Here is an 18,639-nt window from a genome sequence, read left to right as displayed (position 1 = left end):
TTTATGTAATGATCAATCATTTCATTTTTATATTTTTTTTAATGTCCATTTTTGTTAAATTACCACTTATCTCACTGGTTTAAGTTTATAAACAATGATAAATTTAATTTAATTAATATTATAACACAATAGGAGGTAAATTGCAAAGATAGTGTTTAAACTCAATACCTTTGTTCTAATACTACATGTCAAATTACCATTTATCTCATAAGTTTAAATTAATAAAAAAAAATAATGAATTTAATCATTTAATTAATATTTTTAGTAAAAATGAGAGTTGTTCTCTCTTTTTTTTTTTTTTTTTTTTTATAATTTCTCTCTCCTTCCCCATGAAATAAAATCAGAAAAGGAAAATGTTAGGCTTACAAACACATTTTACAAAAAAACTTTTACAAACTGATGTGTCATAACATGATTGAATTTCTCAAAATTTGAATTTATCTCATATTCAAATATGTTGCACCACGTCAGTTTGTAAAAGGCTTTTTATAAAATGTGTTTATAAGCCTAATATTCCTCATCTGAAAATGCACGCTAAGAAAGAAAAACTGCTTAGCTATATAATTTTTCCCCTAAAAAAACTTAAGAAACATAATATCAAGAAAGTTAATTCCATTTCCGATACAATCAATATATTTACTTTTCTTCATCACAGAAAGGACAGAAAAGAAAAAGAAAAAAAACATCCCTTTATCTAATGGACTCAACAGAAACGGGGAAGTGGAATAAAATGGGGTGGAACGACACCGTTTACTTCGTTAACTGCAGCATCAATCTCTATTTTCTCTTATCCAGTTCGGTGGATCAGTTCAGTTCAGGTGGCTCTCTCAAACTTCTCCGCTCTGTAAAAGTTTTAATGGTCTCATTTTCTCGACAATCAATGGAATTTCTTTGATGGGTATGTTTTACTTTCCGAACAATTTGTGTTAGCAGTAGCCATAGCAGTACATAGAAAGTGAAGAAATGGAAGCGTTGTTAAACACATTCCCACATCAAAGTTGCTCAAAAGTCTTCGTTTTCGATCCTAAAATCGTTCATAAGCTTCAAATACTAAAATTAAGAACTGAGTTTTTTACCCGAAAGCCAGAGATTGGTTTTCTGAGAAGAAATTGCATCAATTTGGGTAGAGTTGGTCATGGTATTAGTTCACTGAGTCTCGATGATGATGATGATGATGATGATCCTTTGGATATCAAACCTCCCATGAAAGGGAAAAAACAACAGAAGTCGAAGTTGCTGGAAGACACTGATGGGATGGATTGGTGTATGAGGGCAAGACAGGTTGCCCTCAAATCAATTGAGGCGAGAGGGATGACTCGTACAATGGAGGATTTGGTCACTGTAAAGAAGAAGAAGAAGAAGAGCAAGAACAAGAAGCTTGGAAAGAAAGAGAAAATTAATAAGAAACTGGAAGAGGATTTGTATAATGACTCGGAGGATGGCTTTGAATTGCAAGATATGAGAAATTTTGATGATGCTGATGTACTAAGGAGGAACGTGAGTATGATGGCAGGTGGGATGCTTGAAGAAAAGAAGGAGAAGACAATGGAAGAATTTGTTCAGAGGCTATCCCAATTTTCAGGGCCCTCTGATCGCAGGAAAGAAATTAATTTGAACAAAGATATTGTAGAAGCGCAGACTGCGGAGGAAGTGTTGGAGGTTACTGCGGAGACAATCATGGCTGTTGGGAAAGGATTGAGCCCCTCGCCTCTCTCTCCTTTGAACATTGCCACTGCTCTTCATCGTATTGCTAAGAATATGGAGAAGGTTTCAATGATGGAAACGCGTAGGCTGGCTTTTGCCCGACAAAGAGAGATGTCTATGCTTGTGGGTATTGCCATGAAAGCCTTACCAGAATGTTCAGCTCAAGGTATCTCGAATATTTCGTGGGCGTTGTCCAAGATTGGAGGTGAGCTGCTTTATTTATCAGAAATGGATAGAGTTGCAGAGGTGGCATTCACCAAGGTTGGAGAGTTCAATTCTCAGAATGTTGCTAATGTTGCGGGTGCTTTTGCTTCAATGCAGCATTCAGCTCCTGAACTCTTTTCAGAATTGTCAAAAAGGGCATCGGATATAAGTCACACTTTCCAAGAGCAGGAACTTGCTCAGGTCTTGTGGGCTTTTGCGTCTTTATATGAACCTGCTGACCCTTTGCTTGAATCTTTAGATAATGTCTTCATGGATGCTAGCCAATTTAAATGCTGCTTAAGTAAAGAAACTTTAAATATTAGTGAGCAAAGTGGTGTGGACATCAGTAGAGATCTTGGCTTTGATCAAGTTTTAGGATCTCCTGTCCTCAATTTTAATAGGGATCAGCTTGGGAATATAGCTTGGTCATATGCTGTTTTCGGACAAATGGACCGTAATTTCTTTTCTCATGTATGGAGAACTCTGAGCCGCTTTGAGGAGCAAAGGATTTCGGAGCAGTATAGAGAGGATATCATGTTTGCTTCTCAAGTTCATCTTGTGAACCAGTGCTTGAAGCTAGAATGGCCACATCTTCAGTTATCTTTAACAGGTGCTCTTGAGGAGAAAATTGCTCGTGCAAGAAAAACTAAGAGGTTTAATAAAAAAGTGACTTCATCATTTCAAAAGGAGGTAGCTCGACTTCTTTTTAGCACTGGCCTTGATTGGGTCCGAGAATATGCTGTCGATGGGTATACTTTAGATGCAGTTTTGGTTGATAAGAAGGTTGCTTTGGAGATTGATGGGCCAACTCATTTCTCAAGGAATAGTGGTGTGTACCTCCTACTTGTATAACAACATTGTAGAATGTCCCATCTGCTGATATTTGAATGAGCCATTTGACCACCCTCAATAACGATTTTTGCTTTCAATTGATCTTCTTATTCTTCATCTCTGCAGGGGCACCTTTAGGACATACCCAGGTGAAGCGCCGCTACATGACTGCTGCCGGTTGGAAGGTCTATTCATTGTCTCATCAAGAGGTGAGTTTCCTACATTCTTTGGGAAATTCAATAATTCATTGCCTTAGCAGACATGCACTTAACTTGGTTTGTTTATAAAAGAATTTCAAATAGATTGTGAGAAGACTTCAGCCAAAAGAAAAAGAATGCTGATACCAAAGAAATTTTTTAAGATACTTTTTTTGCTCAATTATATTTATAACTTACCCAATGACCTGCTTGAAGTTGTATAGATTTTCAAAAATCAGTGCACTATATGAACATATGCATGCCTGCGTATTCACATGTGAATGGAAGTATGTGTGTTTCTCCATGTACTTTATAAAAATCAAGTTGAGCACTAAATGAATGGATCAGCTTTCATCTCCAATCAAGTTAGTCCCACAAAAGTTATTGAGGGATTGTTTTACTAGCACGTCTAATTTGATACTGATTTTATATATGTACAGATGCACATGTGTGTTTGTGTGTGGATGTTAGTTGTGTATATATATGATTTGTCTTACTTTGGACCCTTTGTTTTTCACCTTTGAGTACCTTTGCTTTTTATGTTTGAGTACACTTGTCAACACAACATGACATGAGTAGAGGAAACAATTCAAATTGGTGGACTATTTATTGGAAAACAAACAAATACGACACTTGGCCATATATGTGAACCCAACAAGGAGAACCAAGTCACGGAATGTACTTATGACTATATGGTGTTCCTTTTGTCTCTCTGATTGTGTCATGCTTTGTGTACTAATATTTTTAATCGGTTCCAAGCCTGTGTCACGTAGGTTGATGGCTACTATAGAACTGAGTTGAGTATGGTATCACATTTATCAATTGAGCCATCTTATCTAGACTTATTTATTTGTTTTTCTGGTTGAGGATATAGGCATTTTACATACGTTAGTGTACTAACAGGAAAAAATTGGAACAGGATATTGCTGTGGATAGAAATAGGGATACAGTTTCCCTAATGTAAAGAAGTTATATAACTGGAACCAAATATTCTTTGTTGAAGGTCCTGCTTCTACAGGAAAGTCCAACACCTAAAATACATGCAGTCTCTCGCACTCAACCACCAGAACCCATTGTATTACTAAAGGAATATTTTGTAGATTTTCCAAGTATTTAAAGTTGAATGAGAACAAGAAAGGTGCCTTTTTTTATTTAGATTTCCAAGTCCCTAAAGTTTGAGTTGGAACAAGAAAAATGTCATTTTTTTAATCATTTTCTTGTGATTTCCAAGTCCCTCATACATATACTTCTCATCTTAAAATATGAAGGCATTTCCCAGTATCACTTAGAAGTCACTGTTCTTAAAGATCATATATATTGCATAACCACATGACAATGGGTATAGTCGGTTCTATAGATTGGAGGCTGTTATAAACCTTTGGTAGAACTCAACATTGCAAACCGGCTTGCAAGGGGAGGGTGCTCAAGAACTTTTATACACATAGTTAAGCTTGTACTTAATTCATGTGGGACTTAGGTCATAACATTCCACCACTCTTCTGTGGCCAACATTCACGGCAGTCCACTTTATTGACACTGACCCGATAGTAGCCATTTTTCTTTTGGCGACTTCACTTACTTATTAGTATTTTAATGTAGTCCATAAGTCGCCTCTTCCGTGACTCGAACTTGTGAAGTAGTGTTTGACTCTAATACTAAATGTTATAAACATTAGGTAGAACTCACCTTTGAAAACCGGCTTGCATGGGAAGGATGCCCAAGAACTTATTTACACATGGTTAAGCTTATACTTAAGCCATGTAAGATACTTAGGATCATAAGAGAGGCACTCATGTATGTCTCTATTTGGTAGTGCTTCTTGTTGGGTGACTTGCTATGGATATTTGTGGCCTGCCATCCTAGAACAAGGTAGGTGGCTACTCAATGGCAAAAATTATTCAATCTTACTCCACATTAAATATTAACTTGATTTTATCGCCACCACCATTTATATTAGTGCTTTTGTTCGAAAATTGATTGAGATATCTTTGGCCCAGAATAAGAGGTAGGGCTGCCTTGACTTGAACAAGGGCAACAACCCCCCACATATCTTCCAAATATTTGTTCAGCAGGGTTCATTTGTTTGATTGTTTATTTGTTTCTGTTTTTTTTTTTCCCCTTTTTTCGTTTTATGCTTTTTTATTTTTTCCTTTAAAGGAACTGATAAAGTGGCTTTCATGGTATTTATTTTGTAGTGGGAGGAGCTTCAAGGTAGCTCCCAGCAATCAGAATACCTAAGAGAAATTCTCAAAGATCACTTGGGTACATTGCATGAATAGAGCGAGGTAAGATTGTCAAGCAATTGAGTTGAGGTGAAATTTTGGCAGGGAATTGAGTAGAACAAAAGTTCCTTAACATCTATCAGTGAAGTATACTGTGATTTCCATGTTTGTTGTGGAAATGTGTGGATGGTGTGAATTAGACATCAACAACTCTACTGCATGGGAAGAAGCGAAGACAAGTTTTTGGTAATTTGACGATGTTATGTTGTCTCCAGCATCGCTTTTACTCTTCTTCAAAGAATTCATCTAAAATGCTCTATACAAGGCTGAGACATGGTGTCCAGGTGACCAGGCCTGGGGGCGCTTCCAGCTATTTTTAGACGAATTTGGCTTAGGTACTGTTAAAAAAAAAAAAAAAAAAAAAAAAAAAAAAAACTATAGTATATGTGGTGTAGGTTTTTCAATGGTTTAGATTTAATTTTATTCTCTCTTTTAAATTTGCACCATTGAAAAAAATTAATGTACTTGTATCATAATTTTTTTTACCGCACCTAAGGCTTGTGTCTCTCATTGGAATTTGGATCCTCTCCGGACCAAATGAACTGGAGAGGATCCGGTTCTTGTAAAAGTAAGGGCAGAATTGTCCCAAAAAAGGTAAATAGACAATTTTGCCCTTACTTTTACAAGAATTAGATTGGACTAGAGAAAATTGCGGTCCTTCTTATTGTCGGTGTTGCTTTATTCACTTTAGAGAAAGGGATTAGCTATTCTTCTTGTGGGCGTTGACATGCATGTTTTTATGGTTCTTCTTTTTTTCTTTGTTCTTTTTGTTTTTTAATTTAATTTTCTAAGTGATTTTTATGGTTCTTATTAATTCACATAGAGGAAAAATGCTATTGTGTGGTCTATAGCTTGGATGGGATATCTCCCTCTTTGACTTTTGGCTCTACATTAGCATACCTTTCTCTTTTCTTTTTCCATCGATTTTCCTTCAATATTATACTGTTTTTTATTTTTGTTTGCTTAAAAAGAAAATCCGACCCTAAAAAAATAATAAAAAGGGTAAAGTCCACTTAACTTTCTCAACCTATTATCTCAATGACAATCTATCCCTCCAAACTATCAATTACAACAATTTACCTCTCAAACTACTTAAAATAATGATAATGTACTTCTCAATGTTAGCAAAATGATGAAATTACCTCTCTAAAATTTTCAATAAGATAAAAATGCCCTTAAAATTTGAAAAAAAAAATAATAATAAATTTTAGTATTTTTGTTTTTATTTTAATAAGGGTAATTTTGTTATTTTGTTAAAATTGGGGGTATATTGTCATTATTTTGGTAGTTTGGGGGGTAAATTGTCACAATTGATAGTTTAGGGGATAGATTGTCATTGAAATGGTAGTTTGAGGGAATTAAGTAGACTTTACCCTAATAAAAATTAATCCCTGTAATACACCTTCAATGTTGATTGGACAGAATTGGATATCGTGACTATCTCAATTTATAAACCTGCATTAACAAGAAGTCAGCCTGCCAATTAATATAAGATTAAATATTCAATTGGATCAATTTTTTAAGGAAATTGTCTCAAAAATTCCTTAGTTTTGCTTTTGTGATAAATAAGGGCTTGAGTTTTTAATTTTGACAATTAATAATCTAAACGCAATTCATTCAGAGAATCAGAATTATATGATAATAGAACAATTGTCAATAAAGGAGGTGTGAATGGAGTAAATGGGTCGACTCGAATTTAAAAGCAAAAATTGACTAATAATACAATAAAAATGTTAAAAATTTTATTTTATTTTATTTTATTGATGTCTTATAGTCAATTAGGATTTAGATCAGTCTTTGCAAACAGAAAAATTAAGAGCAGATAGTGACATATCAACAAAATAAGTTAAAAGTAAAATAAAAATATAGTGTACACCATTATTCTAATACTATTATATTGATGCTTTATCATTATAGTCCTGATATATAAGATGGGACTAAAGTAATTCACCCGATGCAATACATTATATTTTTAAATAAATGATCTAAATTGTAACAATAAAAATAAAATTGTCGTAAAAGGAGATGGTTATCATCCATCAGGAGTGATTTAAGAGTGGTTGAGTCATTCTCAATACATGACTTGTTTAAGAATGATCAACCACAACCACTCTCTTCAGTCAAAGAGATGGTTCGGCCACCTCCATCCGCTGCTTTAGAGGTTGCCGAATTGTCTCTTAGCCACGAGAATAATTTAGCCATCTATTGGATGGTTTGGACAGTGGAATCATCCGATTAACATTTTAAGTCAACTTTTTAAAAAAATTTTATTTTATTTTATTATTACATTTATTTTATTTTATTTTATTTTTATTTTTAAATAGATAGTTAAGATAAAATGTATTCCACCTGGCAGTGGATCTCAATCCTAAAAGATGGGCCCTACACCTTAATAGTCGGCATTCGGCAATGCTGTCTTCATTCAATATTCATGATGGGGGATTATTATAACTTTTCTTTGCCACGCGTCCCAACCGTCATAGTCCCCTCTGCAGTTCATTTCATATAATTGCTCTGTTCTCTCCCTCATACCCCTGTTCTACCATTACACTCTTTTACTGCTCTCATCCAAAAGCTAAACAACAAACTTCGTATCAATTTCCTGGTAAACTCCGACACCTCTATAATTCTGCATTCAAATTTCTTATTTTTTGATTTCTTGTTGTAAACAGAATCAGCACATTGCTGTGATCCAAGCTTGATTTTAGGATTTTTTTTTTTTTTTTTTTTTAATTTTTAATTTTTTATAAAAATTTGTTGATTTTCAATCTGGTGCTTCATTTCAAGCGCTGATTGTGTAATGCAATTTATGCAGATCCAGATCGCATTCTTAGATCTACTTATTCTATGTATATGAAATATATTTGTGTGTGTGTGTGTATGTATGGATGTATGTATGGATCATATGTATATGAAATTTTAGCGTTATTTACTTCGTTTTTGGTTGCCGTGCATAAGTAGATGTTGATTTGAGTGTTGCTCTGGAAGTTGAATCACTGGTATTTCCAGATCCTGAACTTTAAAGAAGCCAGATCAAACCTTTTGTTATCTGTTTAACTTTTTTAATCTGCATCTGTTGATAATACGTTTGGATTGAATATGTTTTGCATTGGCTACTCGGATCAGTGTAAACTGTGGCAATTCTGATTGATTATATTTTTAGTGCTTAACTATTGAAAAAGAAAAGAGAGGAAAAAGCGTAATACCTCTCTTAGATTTTAATCTTCTAATCACCTTTTGATGCTATCTGTATGAATCGGTAATTTTTTTTTTTTTTTTAATATGAATTTTAACATATGATTAAATGATAAAATGCTACTTGGCGATGCATACCCATAATAAAACGCAAGTGAAACCTTTTTAAGATATAGAAGCATTTTCTTGGTCTGAGCAGCAATGAACTTTGAGCCCATATTTGATTTATTTTTCATAGAAAAGTAATCATCTGCATTCCTTTGTATATTCTAACTATCTAAAAACTTCTATAGGCATTGCATGCGATTAGCTTTGTGGGTTTGTAGAATTTCATTCTATGCTCGCTAATGCAAGTGCATTCGCTCTATTTCATTCATTTTTTCCTGCCCATTTTTTCTACTTAATCTGTTGCTTCTTTTGTTCTGGTCATTGTACAAACTAATTCTTTTAACATCTGAAATCATGTTGTTGTTAAGGCATGGCATCATCTGATGAGCCAGAGGCAGTTACAAGGGATGTTAAGGACAAAGAGCACAAGGAAGATGAGAAAGAGGAAGGAAAAGGTGGATTTATTGAGAAGGTGAAGGATTTCATTCATGACATTGGCGAGAAGCTTGAGGGAGCTATTGGATTTGGGAAGCCAACTGCTGATGTTGCAGGGATTCATATCCCTTGTATAAATCTGGAGAAGGCAGAGTTTGTTATTGATGTTCTCATTAAGAACCCAAATCCTGTTCCTATCCCTCTGATTGACATAAACTACTTGATTGAGAGTGATGGAAGGAAACTAATTTCAGGGTTGATCCCAGATGCTGGGACGATTCAGGCACATGGTGAGGAGACTGTCAAAATACCAGTTACTCTGATTTATGATGACATAAAAAACACGTATAGTGAAATTAAGCCCGGAAGCATAATTCCATATAGGATCAGGGTTGAACTCATCGTGGACGTGCCTGTTTTTGGGAGACTAACTCTACCACTTGAGAAAACTGGAGAGATCCCCATACCTTACAAGCCTGACATTGATATTGAGAAAATAAAATTTGAGAGGTTCTCTTTTGAAGAAACTGTTGCAATTCTTCATTTGAAATTGGAAAATAAGAATGACTTTGACTTGGGCGTCAATGAACTAGACTATGAGGTTTGGCTGTGTGATGAGAGCATCGGAAGTGCAGAACTCTCAGAATCCACAAAAATTGATAAAAATGGAATCAGTTACATCAATATTCCCATCACCTTCAGGCCCAAGGACTTTGGCTCTGCAATTTGGGACATGATGAGAGGAAAAGGCACTGGTTACACCATGAAAGGAAATATTAATGTGGATACACCCTTTGGGGCAATGAAGTTACCAATCAGCAAGGAGGGTGGTACTACGCGTCTCAAGAAGAAGAAAGAAGATCGCGGGGATGATGATGATGATGATGATGACGACGAGGTATGTTAGCTTTATACCTTTATACTAAGACGCAAATTTTTATTTTTTATTTTCATCGTGTGCTGTCTTATGCCCACAAAGTTTTATGGGAACGAAGTGATAGAGTAGTTCATTCTGTATCAATCTATCATTTAATAGTAATGAGATATAAAATTTCACTTATCCTGCATCATGTAATAGTTCCCTCTTCTCTTACCATGTTTTCTGGTGATAATATAGGCCTTTTTTTTTTCTTTCTAACATTAGTTTGGAAAATAGTTGAATGACTGAGTATTCATTGGGGGTGTAAACCTGACCCACTCGGTTCAGAAGTTTGGGTATCCCCAACTTCGGAACTGAGGGAGACCAGAAGTCGAAAATCCCGACCAAACCCAACTGACCCCGTCACCGACAGCATCGATCAGCAAGGTCGGTTAGGCTGGGCAATAAGAGAAAGGGAAAGAAAAGAAACCTAGAGAGAAAGATTGAGAGAAAATCGAAGGGGTGGTGAGAGCTGAAAGGAGCAGGAGAAGAAGAGAAAGAAACCTAAAATAATGGTGAAACACACGGCAGCGCCGTGACAAGGAGGCAATGATGGCGACAATGTCTAAGTCTCTGAGAGTTGAAGGTCTCTCGCCCAAGAAAAAAAAAAGAGAGAGAGAGAAACGAAGGTTTGTGACTGTCATGTGTCCCTTCTATCAATTAATGAGTGGACTGAAAAATTTGTTAATCCCACTTGGGCCCCCACGGCTGAGTTCTTCTTCCTCTTCTACTACCCACAAAAAAAAAAATCTTCTTCTATTCTTCATCTTCTACCCACAAAAAAAAAGAAAAAAAAAAATTGCAGAGAGGTCTTAAGAGTGATCGGTTGGTTCGGCATGGGTTAGTTTCCCCAATTGAACCAATCCAACTTTGGAAGTTAGATCTTCTTCCGACCCCCAACCTTGACATGGGCGGAACTGGCTGACTTTGGTTGGTTTCAGTCAGTTCCAATTGGGCTGGATTTGGTGGTTGGCTATTTTGAACAGCCCTAGTATTCATTGTAACATGTGAGCAGTGAGATAAGTTGATATCATCTAACAGTATCATATCAACTAGATTGATAAGCCACTTCAATATTCCAATGCTTTTAACCCCAATGGGTTGGCTCAAGTGGTAAGAGCCTTGGTCTTTGTGGTAGTCTATGAGGTCTAAGGTTTGAATCTCCTTGGGTGCAAACAATTCCTTGGAGCCAGCTCGCTGGCGAAGTTAGAGTATTACCCGATCCGTGTGGAGGAGGCGCTTTACACGAATCTGAAGTTTACCTAACAGGAGTGAGTATACGAAGTAGCCCTGCCTTGGAAGGGTTCCTCGTTATCAAAAAAAAAACTGCAGTCCTCATACACGAGGAGTATATAAGAGATACAACTACTCTAATGGAACATAAACTGCCAGCCCAATCTAAGAGAGAAAAAAGGACGAGCGTGCACTAAGATATTAAGCACTGTCCTTGTGGGGTGCCACTATTTAAGTATTAGACATGATGGTATTCACAATACCATCGCAGGAGTATTGCATTGTTTGTATATGTCAGAAGAAAAACGGGTGCTGCGTTGTTATCATCATCTTTACTGAAACAAAATAAAAGGGGAGCAATGAGCTTGATGCCCTGGACATATGTGTGCCATAGACATGACTAGATCAGAATGGTAGAATAGGCAAAGACATAACAAACCCATAAGTCTATTGTTCTAATAATAAGAGATTAGTAGCTTCAAAATATATGCTCCAAGGATGTGCTTATGAATTGACTAGTTATGATGACAAAATGCCACTCTAGCTCAGAATTCCACGAACTTGACTTTGCATCTGTTTCTAACTCACCCATTTCAATGGGATTCATCACACCCCTACTTAAATTTGGTAACCTTCAATATTGACATTTGATGCATGCACCCCTTTATTTTAAACTGTTACTCTATATTCATAACGGACCGACATCTGACCTAGATATATTATTATGATACCTCTGTGTTGCATTTTCTCTTGCCTGTAACTCTTTTTTATTCTTTGGTGGCAGGAGTGGTAATATTAGCAGCTGTGGTATGTTTATCAGCAGTGGTCCATTAGAATAATAGATCTCAAGGCTTTTGCTTCCGAGTGTTGATACACATCTCTTGCAAGCTGAAGTCGAGTAGCATTACTCATCCATATTTACGTTTGTGTTATTGTGATGGATATGTCTGGCACTTTTTAGCTTGCATACCGCTCTATTGTTGATACCTTTGGGCGGCAGATGAAACTGTTGTTTTTCACTTTGTGATGATGGTGAATATTAATGATTCAACTTATATAAGACATTACTATGAGTGTTCTGTTTGTTTTCAAACACATTTTCCTTTCTAAATCTTCGTAATGTTGATGCGCTTTTGGGGGGCATGTCCAGGGTATGAGAGGGATGAGGCCATCCTGTCAGTGTGACAGGTGAACTTCTCCCTGTGATATGTGTATTTACGCCAGAAATCCCCCCCGATGAGCTGTTTGTGGCAAAATTGGCGTATTTAGAAGCTATTCGCCCCCCAGGGAGGAGCCTGGACTGAAATGGACAAAACCCACAAAGCATTTTACTCTCAAACCCTTACAGATTTTATTTCTGGAAAAACTGAAGTGTTGTGTGTCTTCTTAATTTGATGCTTTGCCTAATCACTCTTGCTGGGAAGATTTTCTCCTTAGCAAGTTCTCTTTCTGACTAATTCAATGCATGTCGATCTGCATATGAACCCCCTTTGAATCTCCCCTACTGTTTTCCCTTTGATGCAAGAGAATGACTGCATTTTCAATGTTGGCAAACATTTCACTGCAGCTACAAAATATGGGATTTCAGTCAGTAAGTGCGAAGGGATGGGGAATTTGAATTTCAATAGTCATCATGGGGAAGGTAATGATGTTGTTTAAGAAGAAATGTCTGGCATCATTGCTCAAATGATCTCGGGCAAAGGCTTTCTTCCTTCCATTTTACAAACATTTGTTACCATCAATTTCCTTGCTTCTTTCCCCATTTTCTTCCCGAAGATTTTGTCACATTCTTCAAAAGTCTTAATTTGCGTGAGTGTTACTTTTCCTACTTTTCTTTGGGAACCAGACATCTATTTCAGCATTTTTCTTTTTAGTCCATCTTTTTTTGAAAAAAAAAAAAAAAAAAGGGTTAAATACTAAATACCCATGTGGTTTAGTTGTTTTATTTTTTCTCTCTTAGGGTTTAATTTTTATTACGAGAGGTCTATGTGGTTTTGATAATAGACCAAATTAGTCATCTGTCAGTTGACTGTTAGTTGACTTAACGGAAGTCCACGTGGACCAATCAAATGTTGACATGTGGCACCTACTTATTTTTTTTTAATTAAAAAAAAAATGTTTTTTTTTTTTTTTTTTAAACAAAAAAAATTGGCTCGGCCACCCCCGTCCGGCCAGATGGTGGCCAAAGGGGGTGGCTCGGCCACCACCAATTTTTTTTTTTTTTAATATAAAAAAAAATTAAAAAATTTAAGTAGGTGTCACGTGTCAACATTTGATTGGTTCACATATACTTTCGTTAAGTCAACTAACGGTTAATTGACAGAATGACTAATTTGGTCTATTATCAAAACCACATGGACCTTGTGTGATAAAAATCAAACCTTAAGAGGAAAAAAAATAAAACAACTAAACCCCATGGGGTATTTAGTATTTAACCCAAAAAAAATTCAGCATGGTTTATAGGAAAGATAATGTAGAAGGATAGGGTTGGGTGTTTCGGGTATTTGCTTCTAGATCTCTTACATAGCAAGAGTTTTAAATAATGTATACTATTTTAATTTAAAAGAAAGATGAAGGGTAGAGTTAAGATTTAACCTTATGATTTCAACTATAATACTATATTAAATTACCGCTTAATTTAAAGGCTTAAATAAAAATTGAAAATAAGCATTTTTCTTTTTGTCATTGTGATGAGAAGTTTTGATAAATAACTCCCTCATATAAAAGTAAAAAAAAAACACAAAAAAGCAAATAAAAGCCCACTTGCTATTAGAAAATAGAAAATGGGGCTTGCAAAACCGTTTTCCAACGAAAAGACGTGGCAAAAAGAGGTTAGAAGAATCAAGAAATAACATTTCTGTTTCTATATGATCCATTTCCTGGCCGTTGGGAATTGAAATTCCCGCTGAGTAGTGGGTATTGAGTATTCTACGCGTTCGAAGTTACTCATCTCCTCCGCCACTACAATAAACTCCGTAAATGTCGATTCTCCCGCCGGAATTGATCACCGCAATACTTCTGCGATTACCCGTGAAGAGCCTGATACGTTTCCAATGCGTTTCGAAGCCATGGCAGGCACAAATCAATGGCCGAGCTTTCATCAAAATTCATCTCGACTTCTCCATTGTGGGCAACATAGAACGCCATCTCATATTCATGGAGCGCGGGCTAGAAATGCCGCGGAATTTCTCAGGAGTGCGCTTCAACGACGACGACCGATTCGAAGAAGCGCTCGTGAACATTCACCAGCCACTACTCGATGCAGGACATTACACCTATATCGTGAACTACTGCAATGGACTGGTTTGCTTCTACAACTATGAGGGAGAGATTGTGATTTGGAACCCATTAATCCGGCGGTACAAGAAGTTGCCCTTTGAGCCGGTGGGATTCACCGACTATGATCTGTCTGGTTCGCCCAACTTGGCCTTCGGACACGACCCAGTTAACGAAGACTATAAGGTGATGAGGGTTGAAGAGTTCTATAGAAAGATTGATGCTAAAAGTGCCATTGAAGTCAAGGTCTATAGTCTGAGAGCGCATTCTTGGAAAAGGGTCGAAGAGGAATGGCCTAAAGAGTATAGTACAGCCGATCCTTGTTCGATGTCCTTAAACGGTGCTTTCCATTGGTTAGTTTATCCTTTTAGTGGGTCCCTGCACCCGCAGACCCTTCTAGCTTTCGATCTAGCCACCGAAAAGTTCAAAACGTATACAATTCCGGTTCAATCGGCCGATGATTGGGTACTCGGTTTGGAGGTCTTGAAAGGATGTATATGTGTTTGCGTGAATGTCAATTTGACACTCAACGATGTTTGGGTGATGAAGGAGTACGAGGTAGTCAGCTCTTGGACTCGTCTTTACACCATTGTGCAAGGCGAAGTCCCTTGGAATTTTGAGTACTGTAAACCTGTGGTGTACTCGAAAGACGGCAAGAAGGTTCTAATTGAGCAGGATTTGGAGCATCTCTTTTGGTATGACATAGAGGAGAAAAGGGGCACAAGGGTTGAGTTTGGTGGTATGCCTAATTTTTTTGAGACGGCCATTTGTGTGGGAAGCCTTGTTCTTCTCGACGACGGTGATAGAGTGTAAAATTTATAACTGATTTGAGTGTAATTCTTTGTTTGATTAATTCTTTGGCTTAATATTAAGGACTTAGTTTTCAACTCATGTTGGTCTATCTATGTTTGTGCCAGGAATGATAATCCAGCGGATGGTCTTAATCTGTTGATCGAAGCCATGGAGGAGCAAGTGATAAATGAGGAACAAGCTGTTTGATATTAGATTGCAAGGAAAACTGCTTTGGAGCCCATTTTGGTACAACTCATTTTCTTGGGAATTTTATATCATGTAGAATTTCTTTGCTTCAGCATTCCGAGTTATGTCTATCTCTGCTGGAATTCTCTAGACTTACTAAACTCTTTTAAGTTCTATGTTGGTCAAATGTTCTATCGAGGCAAAGATTTTCTTTCTCCAAATACAACTATCCATTTTTTGTATGCATTTGCTTGCACCTTAAATATTTTTCAGTCTGCATTAGCTTTGATTCTTAAAGTGCAAGTAGGCATTGTATTTGATTGTGTCTTCTTCGTGCCATTGGCTGGGATGCACATTTCTTTCGAAAATACAAGGATGTCTTGCTAGCATAGAAGTTGCAAGCAGATTCTGGAGATAGATTCTGATTCTGATTTCATTCGTTAGAAAGTTGAGTTAGGATCCAGGAGATTTTTTATGCATTAATGTATAAGTAGTTAAAAATACACAAACAATAATATATATATAATATGGAGAAAGAATAGACACCGAGACGAGAATGCAATTGAAAAGCCGTTAGCTAAAATAATAGACTCAGTTCATATGTTACTGTTAATAATACACTGATATAATAGACTTAGTAGTAGTTAGTATTCTAGTAGAATGTTTATACTAAGAGCATATTTGTGATTGTGTTAAAGACTTAAAAAGTTGTGTAAAACAAAAGGCTAACATGTTGGGTAAAAACTTTTTACTTAAAGTAGGGTAAATACATTAACAAACAATTCAAAATAACTTTCAAAATTATTTTTTCTTTATGTCACATCAAAAACCTTTTAAAATAAAAAATACTCTCTAAATAATACCAACAAAGAGCACGTTTTCTTTTATGTATTTACCATTGTGTCGATTATACATTGAACACTAACCATTAGGATGGAAAGACAAATACTCATCTCAATTCTCTGAATTTGAATTAACATGTCAACCTAACAAGTTGATTTTTTTTTTTTTCAAAAAAGGGTTATTTTTCAACCTACTTTTTATTAATCATTATTAGTGAAATTTTTGCACAACCATTAAAAATTTAAACGTATATGCACCCAATTATAAAACAACTGTCGGAACCAACGGCCTCTTTGAGAGAGGAATCAAGCATGCGATTTTATGTTAAACTGATGAGTAATGCTATAAGTCTTTTTATAGTCCTCCTGGAGTCATCCCAATTGTGATGTGATTTTTAAAATCACCAATAGATCAAAACTCAATAAATTACATCTGAAATTCAACGGTAATTTTAAAAGCCACATAACATTTGGGATGATTGTAGGAAGATTCTAGGAAGATTTATAGCATTACTCTAAATATTTGTTTGTTTAACTTAAAAAATTAAAAAAATTAAAAATGTGAGAGGCACATGTTTAAGGACACTTGGCAGCTCCTTGGACAGGTTTGTAGAAATTTGCTAAAAACTGGTTTGTAACAAATTTTTGTCCTCTAGAAATTTCTTATAAACCAACCTCTAAAACTAGCATATATTATTTGTATGTGAGAATCACGTTTTTTTTTTTTTTTTTAATAGCATATACTTTTCACATGGTTTGAAAGTATGGGATTCTCACATGCTTAAAGAACATGTCACTTTTAGAAACTAATTTGGAGGAGTTTTCTACAAGCCAGTTTATAGGAAATTTCTCTGTCTTTTTTGGGATGAATATAAATTTCATATAAACTAGCTTTTAAAAGACATGTGTCCCTTAATATGTGAAAAACACATATTTTTTTATTATGACGTGCTTCTCAAATGCTTTATAATAGTTTAATGTATAATGTGGCTTTTAGAGGCTAGAAATTTGTGTCCTTTCGGGTGAGCAATTATATATAAGACAAACATTTTATGGGTCGGCAACTCAAAAGTGATGTGTTATTTAAGCATGTGAGAAACGACACATGTACTCCTCATGTATTAATGGACGCATATTACTTTTTTTAAAGATTAAAATGTAGGAATATATACAAGTAAGAAATTTTCTTCCAAAAAGTCTCTTTCGAAACAATTTACAAATTGAAAAAAAAAAAAAAATTATTACTTATCCATGTTGAGTCTCTTGCTGGAGTTAATCACTGAAATACTTATTCGATTACCCGTCAAGTCTCTGTTACGTTTACAGTGCGTTTCGAAGGCATGGTATCCGCTAATCAACCACCCGGTTTTCATTAACATGCATCTCGAGCTCTCCATATATTGCTGCCAACCGAGAACGCACACTCATCGTCCTAGAATGCGATGATGAAGTTAAGCATCCACCACCAAATTGCTTCTCAGTGCGCTTTAACAACAATCACCAGTTCGGCAGAGCTTTCGTGAAGATTTGCCAGCCACTGAGACATCCAAGAAAGTTCACTGATATCGTGGGCTACTGCAACGGATTGGATTGCCTCGAGAATTGCCGTGAAAGAGAGATTGGGATTTGGAACTCATTAATCAGACGGTACAAGAATTTGCCAATTGAGCCGATAGAAAGGGGGCAGTAGAATTAAGACTCGTGGTATGCCCAATTGTCAGATTCGGACAGCCTTTTGTGTGGGAAGCCTTGAGGAAGAGGTAAAATTTTAACGGAATTTTTTGTTTGATTAATTCTTTTTCTGTCTCAATATTATGGACTTAGTTTCTAAGTCGCGTTGGTTTATGTTTATGGCCGAGGGAGAGGGTCTTAATCTGTTGAAGAACAAGCTGTTTGATATATTATACTGTAATATTGGAGCCTGTTTTGTTATTATTCATTTTCCTCAACCTCAACTATGGTGGGACACGTGTGACAATCCCAATAAAAAAAATTGTATATTTTTAAAAAATGGTTAAATACCTTTTTAACACTTGTGGTTTAACAACTTTATTTTTTGTTTCTTATGGTTTAGTTCTTATCTATGGAGATACCTTGGGTTTACATAAAAACGGAGATGGTACATCCGTCAAACTTCCGTCCAAAAATTGACGAAAATCCACGTCAACGCCCCTAAAATCTTGACACGTGTCCATATACACAATTAATATATATATATATATATATATATATATATATATATATATATATATATATATATATTATAAACATTAAAAAATTAAATTAAAATTTCCTATCTCAGGCCGGAAGGGAATTCATTTTGAAGGCAGTTGTACAGGCAATACCAACATACACAATGAGTGTTTTTATGTTACCAAAGACCTTATGTAAAGACATTAACTCTATGATGTCTAAGTTCTGGTGGGGGCATAAAG

At 35.8% G+C, this 18,639-nt stretch overlaps 3 protein-coding genes across 5 annotated transcripts; all 3 read left to right on the top strand.

The window, feature by feature from the left end:
• The first annotated feature begins 776 nt into the window (after positions 1 to 776).
• Positions 777 to 5,243, top strand: RAP (RAP domain-containing protein). The gene is made up of 3 exons (XM_059589268.2): positions 777 to 2,737; positions 2,866 to 2,948; positions 5,132 to 5,243. The coding sequence occupies exons 1-3, from the start codon at positions 964 to 966 to the stop codon at positions 5,213 to 5,215; spliced, it is 1,941 nt and encodes a 646-aa protein (XP_059445251.2). The 5' UTR covers positions 777 to 963; the 3' UTR covers positions 5,216 to 5,243.
• Positions 5,244 to 7,688: 2,445 nt separating this feature from the next.
• Positions 7,689 to 12,191, top strand: LOC132177061 (Late embryogenesis abundant protein, group 2). Of its 3 annotated transcripts, none has more exons than XM_059589270.2 (3): positions 7,689 to 7,823; positions 8,890 to 9,854; positions 11,893 to 12,191. In XM_059589270.2, exons 2-3 carry the CDS (start codon positions 8,892 to 8,894, stop codon positions 11,899 to 11,901), a joined length of 972 nt encoding a protein of 323 aa, XP_059445253.2. In that variant the 5' UTR covers positions 7,689 to 7,823; positions 8,890 to 8,891; the 3' UTR covers positions 11,902 to 12,191. The 3 variants fall into 3 exon arrangements, with proteins under 3 accessions (XP_059445253.2, XP_059445254.2, XP_088372178.1); XM_088516052.1 differs by lacking the exon at positions 7,689 to 7,823 and adding an exon at positions 8,704 to 8,762; XM_059589271.2 differs by lacking the exon at positions 11,893 to 12,191 and having other exon boundaries at positions 8,890 to 9,863.
• A 1,896-nt stretch (positions 12,192 to 14,087) lies between these two features.
• On the top strand, positions 14,088 to 15,474 carry LOC132178223 (F-box protein CPR1-like). The gene is made up of 2 exons (XM_059590671.2): positions 14,088 to 15,193; positions 15,302 to 15,474. The coding sequence occupies exons 1-2, from the start codon at positions 14,088 to 14,090 to the stop codon at positions 15,381 to 15,383; spliced, it is 1,188 nt and encodes a 395-aa protein (XP_059446654.2). The 3' UTR covers positions 15,384 to 15,474.
• The last annotated feature ends 3,165 nt before the right edge of the window (positions 15,475 to 18,639 follow it).

The sequence above is a fragment of the Corylus avellana genome, chromosome 4 (assembly GCF_965113065.1).
Source record: "Corylus avellana chromosome 4, dhCorAvel1.hap1.2, whole genome shotgun sequence".
NCBI classification, from domain to species: domain Eukaryota; kingdom Viridiplantae; phylum Streptophyta; class Magnoliopsida; order Fagales; family Betulaceae; genus Corylus; species Corylus avellana.
Note: the sequence above shows the minus strand (reverse complement) of the source record. Positions and strands in the feature narration are given on the sequence as shown.

Bases quoted from the DNA above. Each gene is read 5' to 3' on its own strand.
- LOC132177061 (XM_059589270.2), top strand. From the start codon at position 8,892: ATGGCATCATCTGATGAGCCAGAGGCAGTTACAAGGGATGTTAAGGAC.
- RAP (XM_059589268.2), top strand. From the start codon at position 964: ATGGAAGCGTTGTTAAACACATTCCCACATCAAAGTTGCTCAAAAGTC. The intron at 2,738-2,865 runs GTGTGTACCTCC...TCATCTCTGCAG, and splicing joins TCATTTCTCAAGGAATAGTG to GGGCACCTTTAGGACATACC. The intron at 2,949-5,131 runs GTGAGTTTCCTA...TTTATTTTGTAG, and splicing joins ATTCATTGTCTCATCAAGAG to TGGGAGGAGCTTCAAGGTAG.
- LOC132178223 (XM_059590671.2), top strand. From the start codon at position 14,088: ATGTCGATTCTCCCGCCGGAATTGATCACCGCAATACTTCTGCGATTA. The intron at 15,194-15,301 runs GTAAAATTTATA...TGTTTGTGCCAG, and splicing joins CTCGACGACGGTGATAGAGT to GAATGATAATCCAGCGGATG.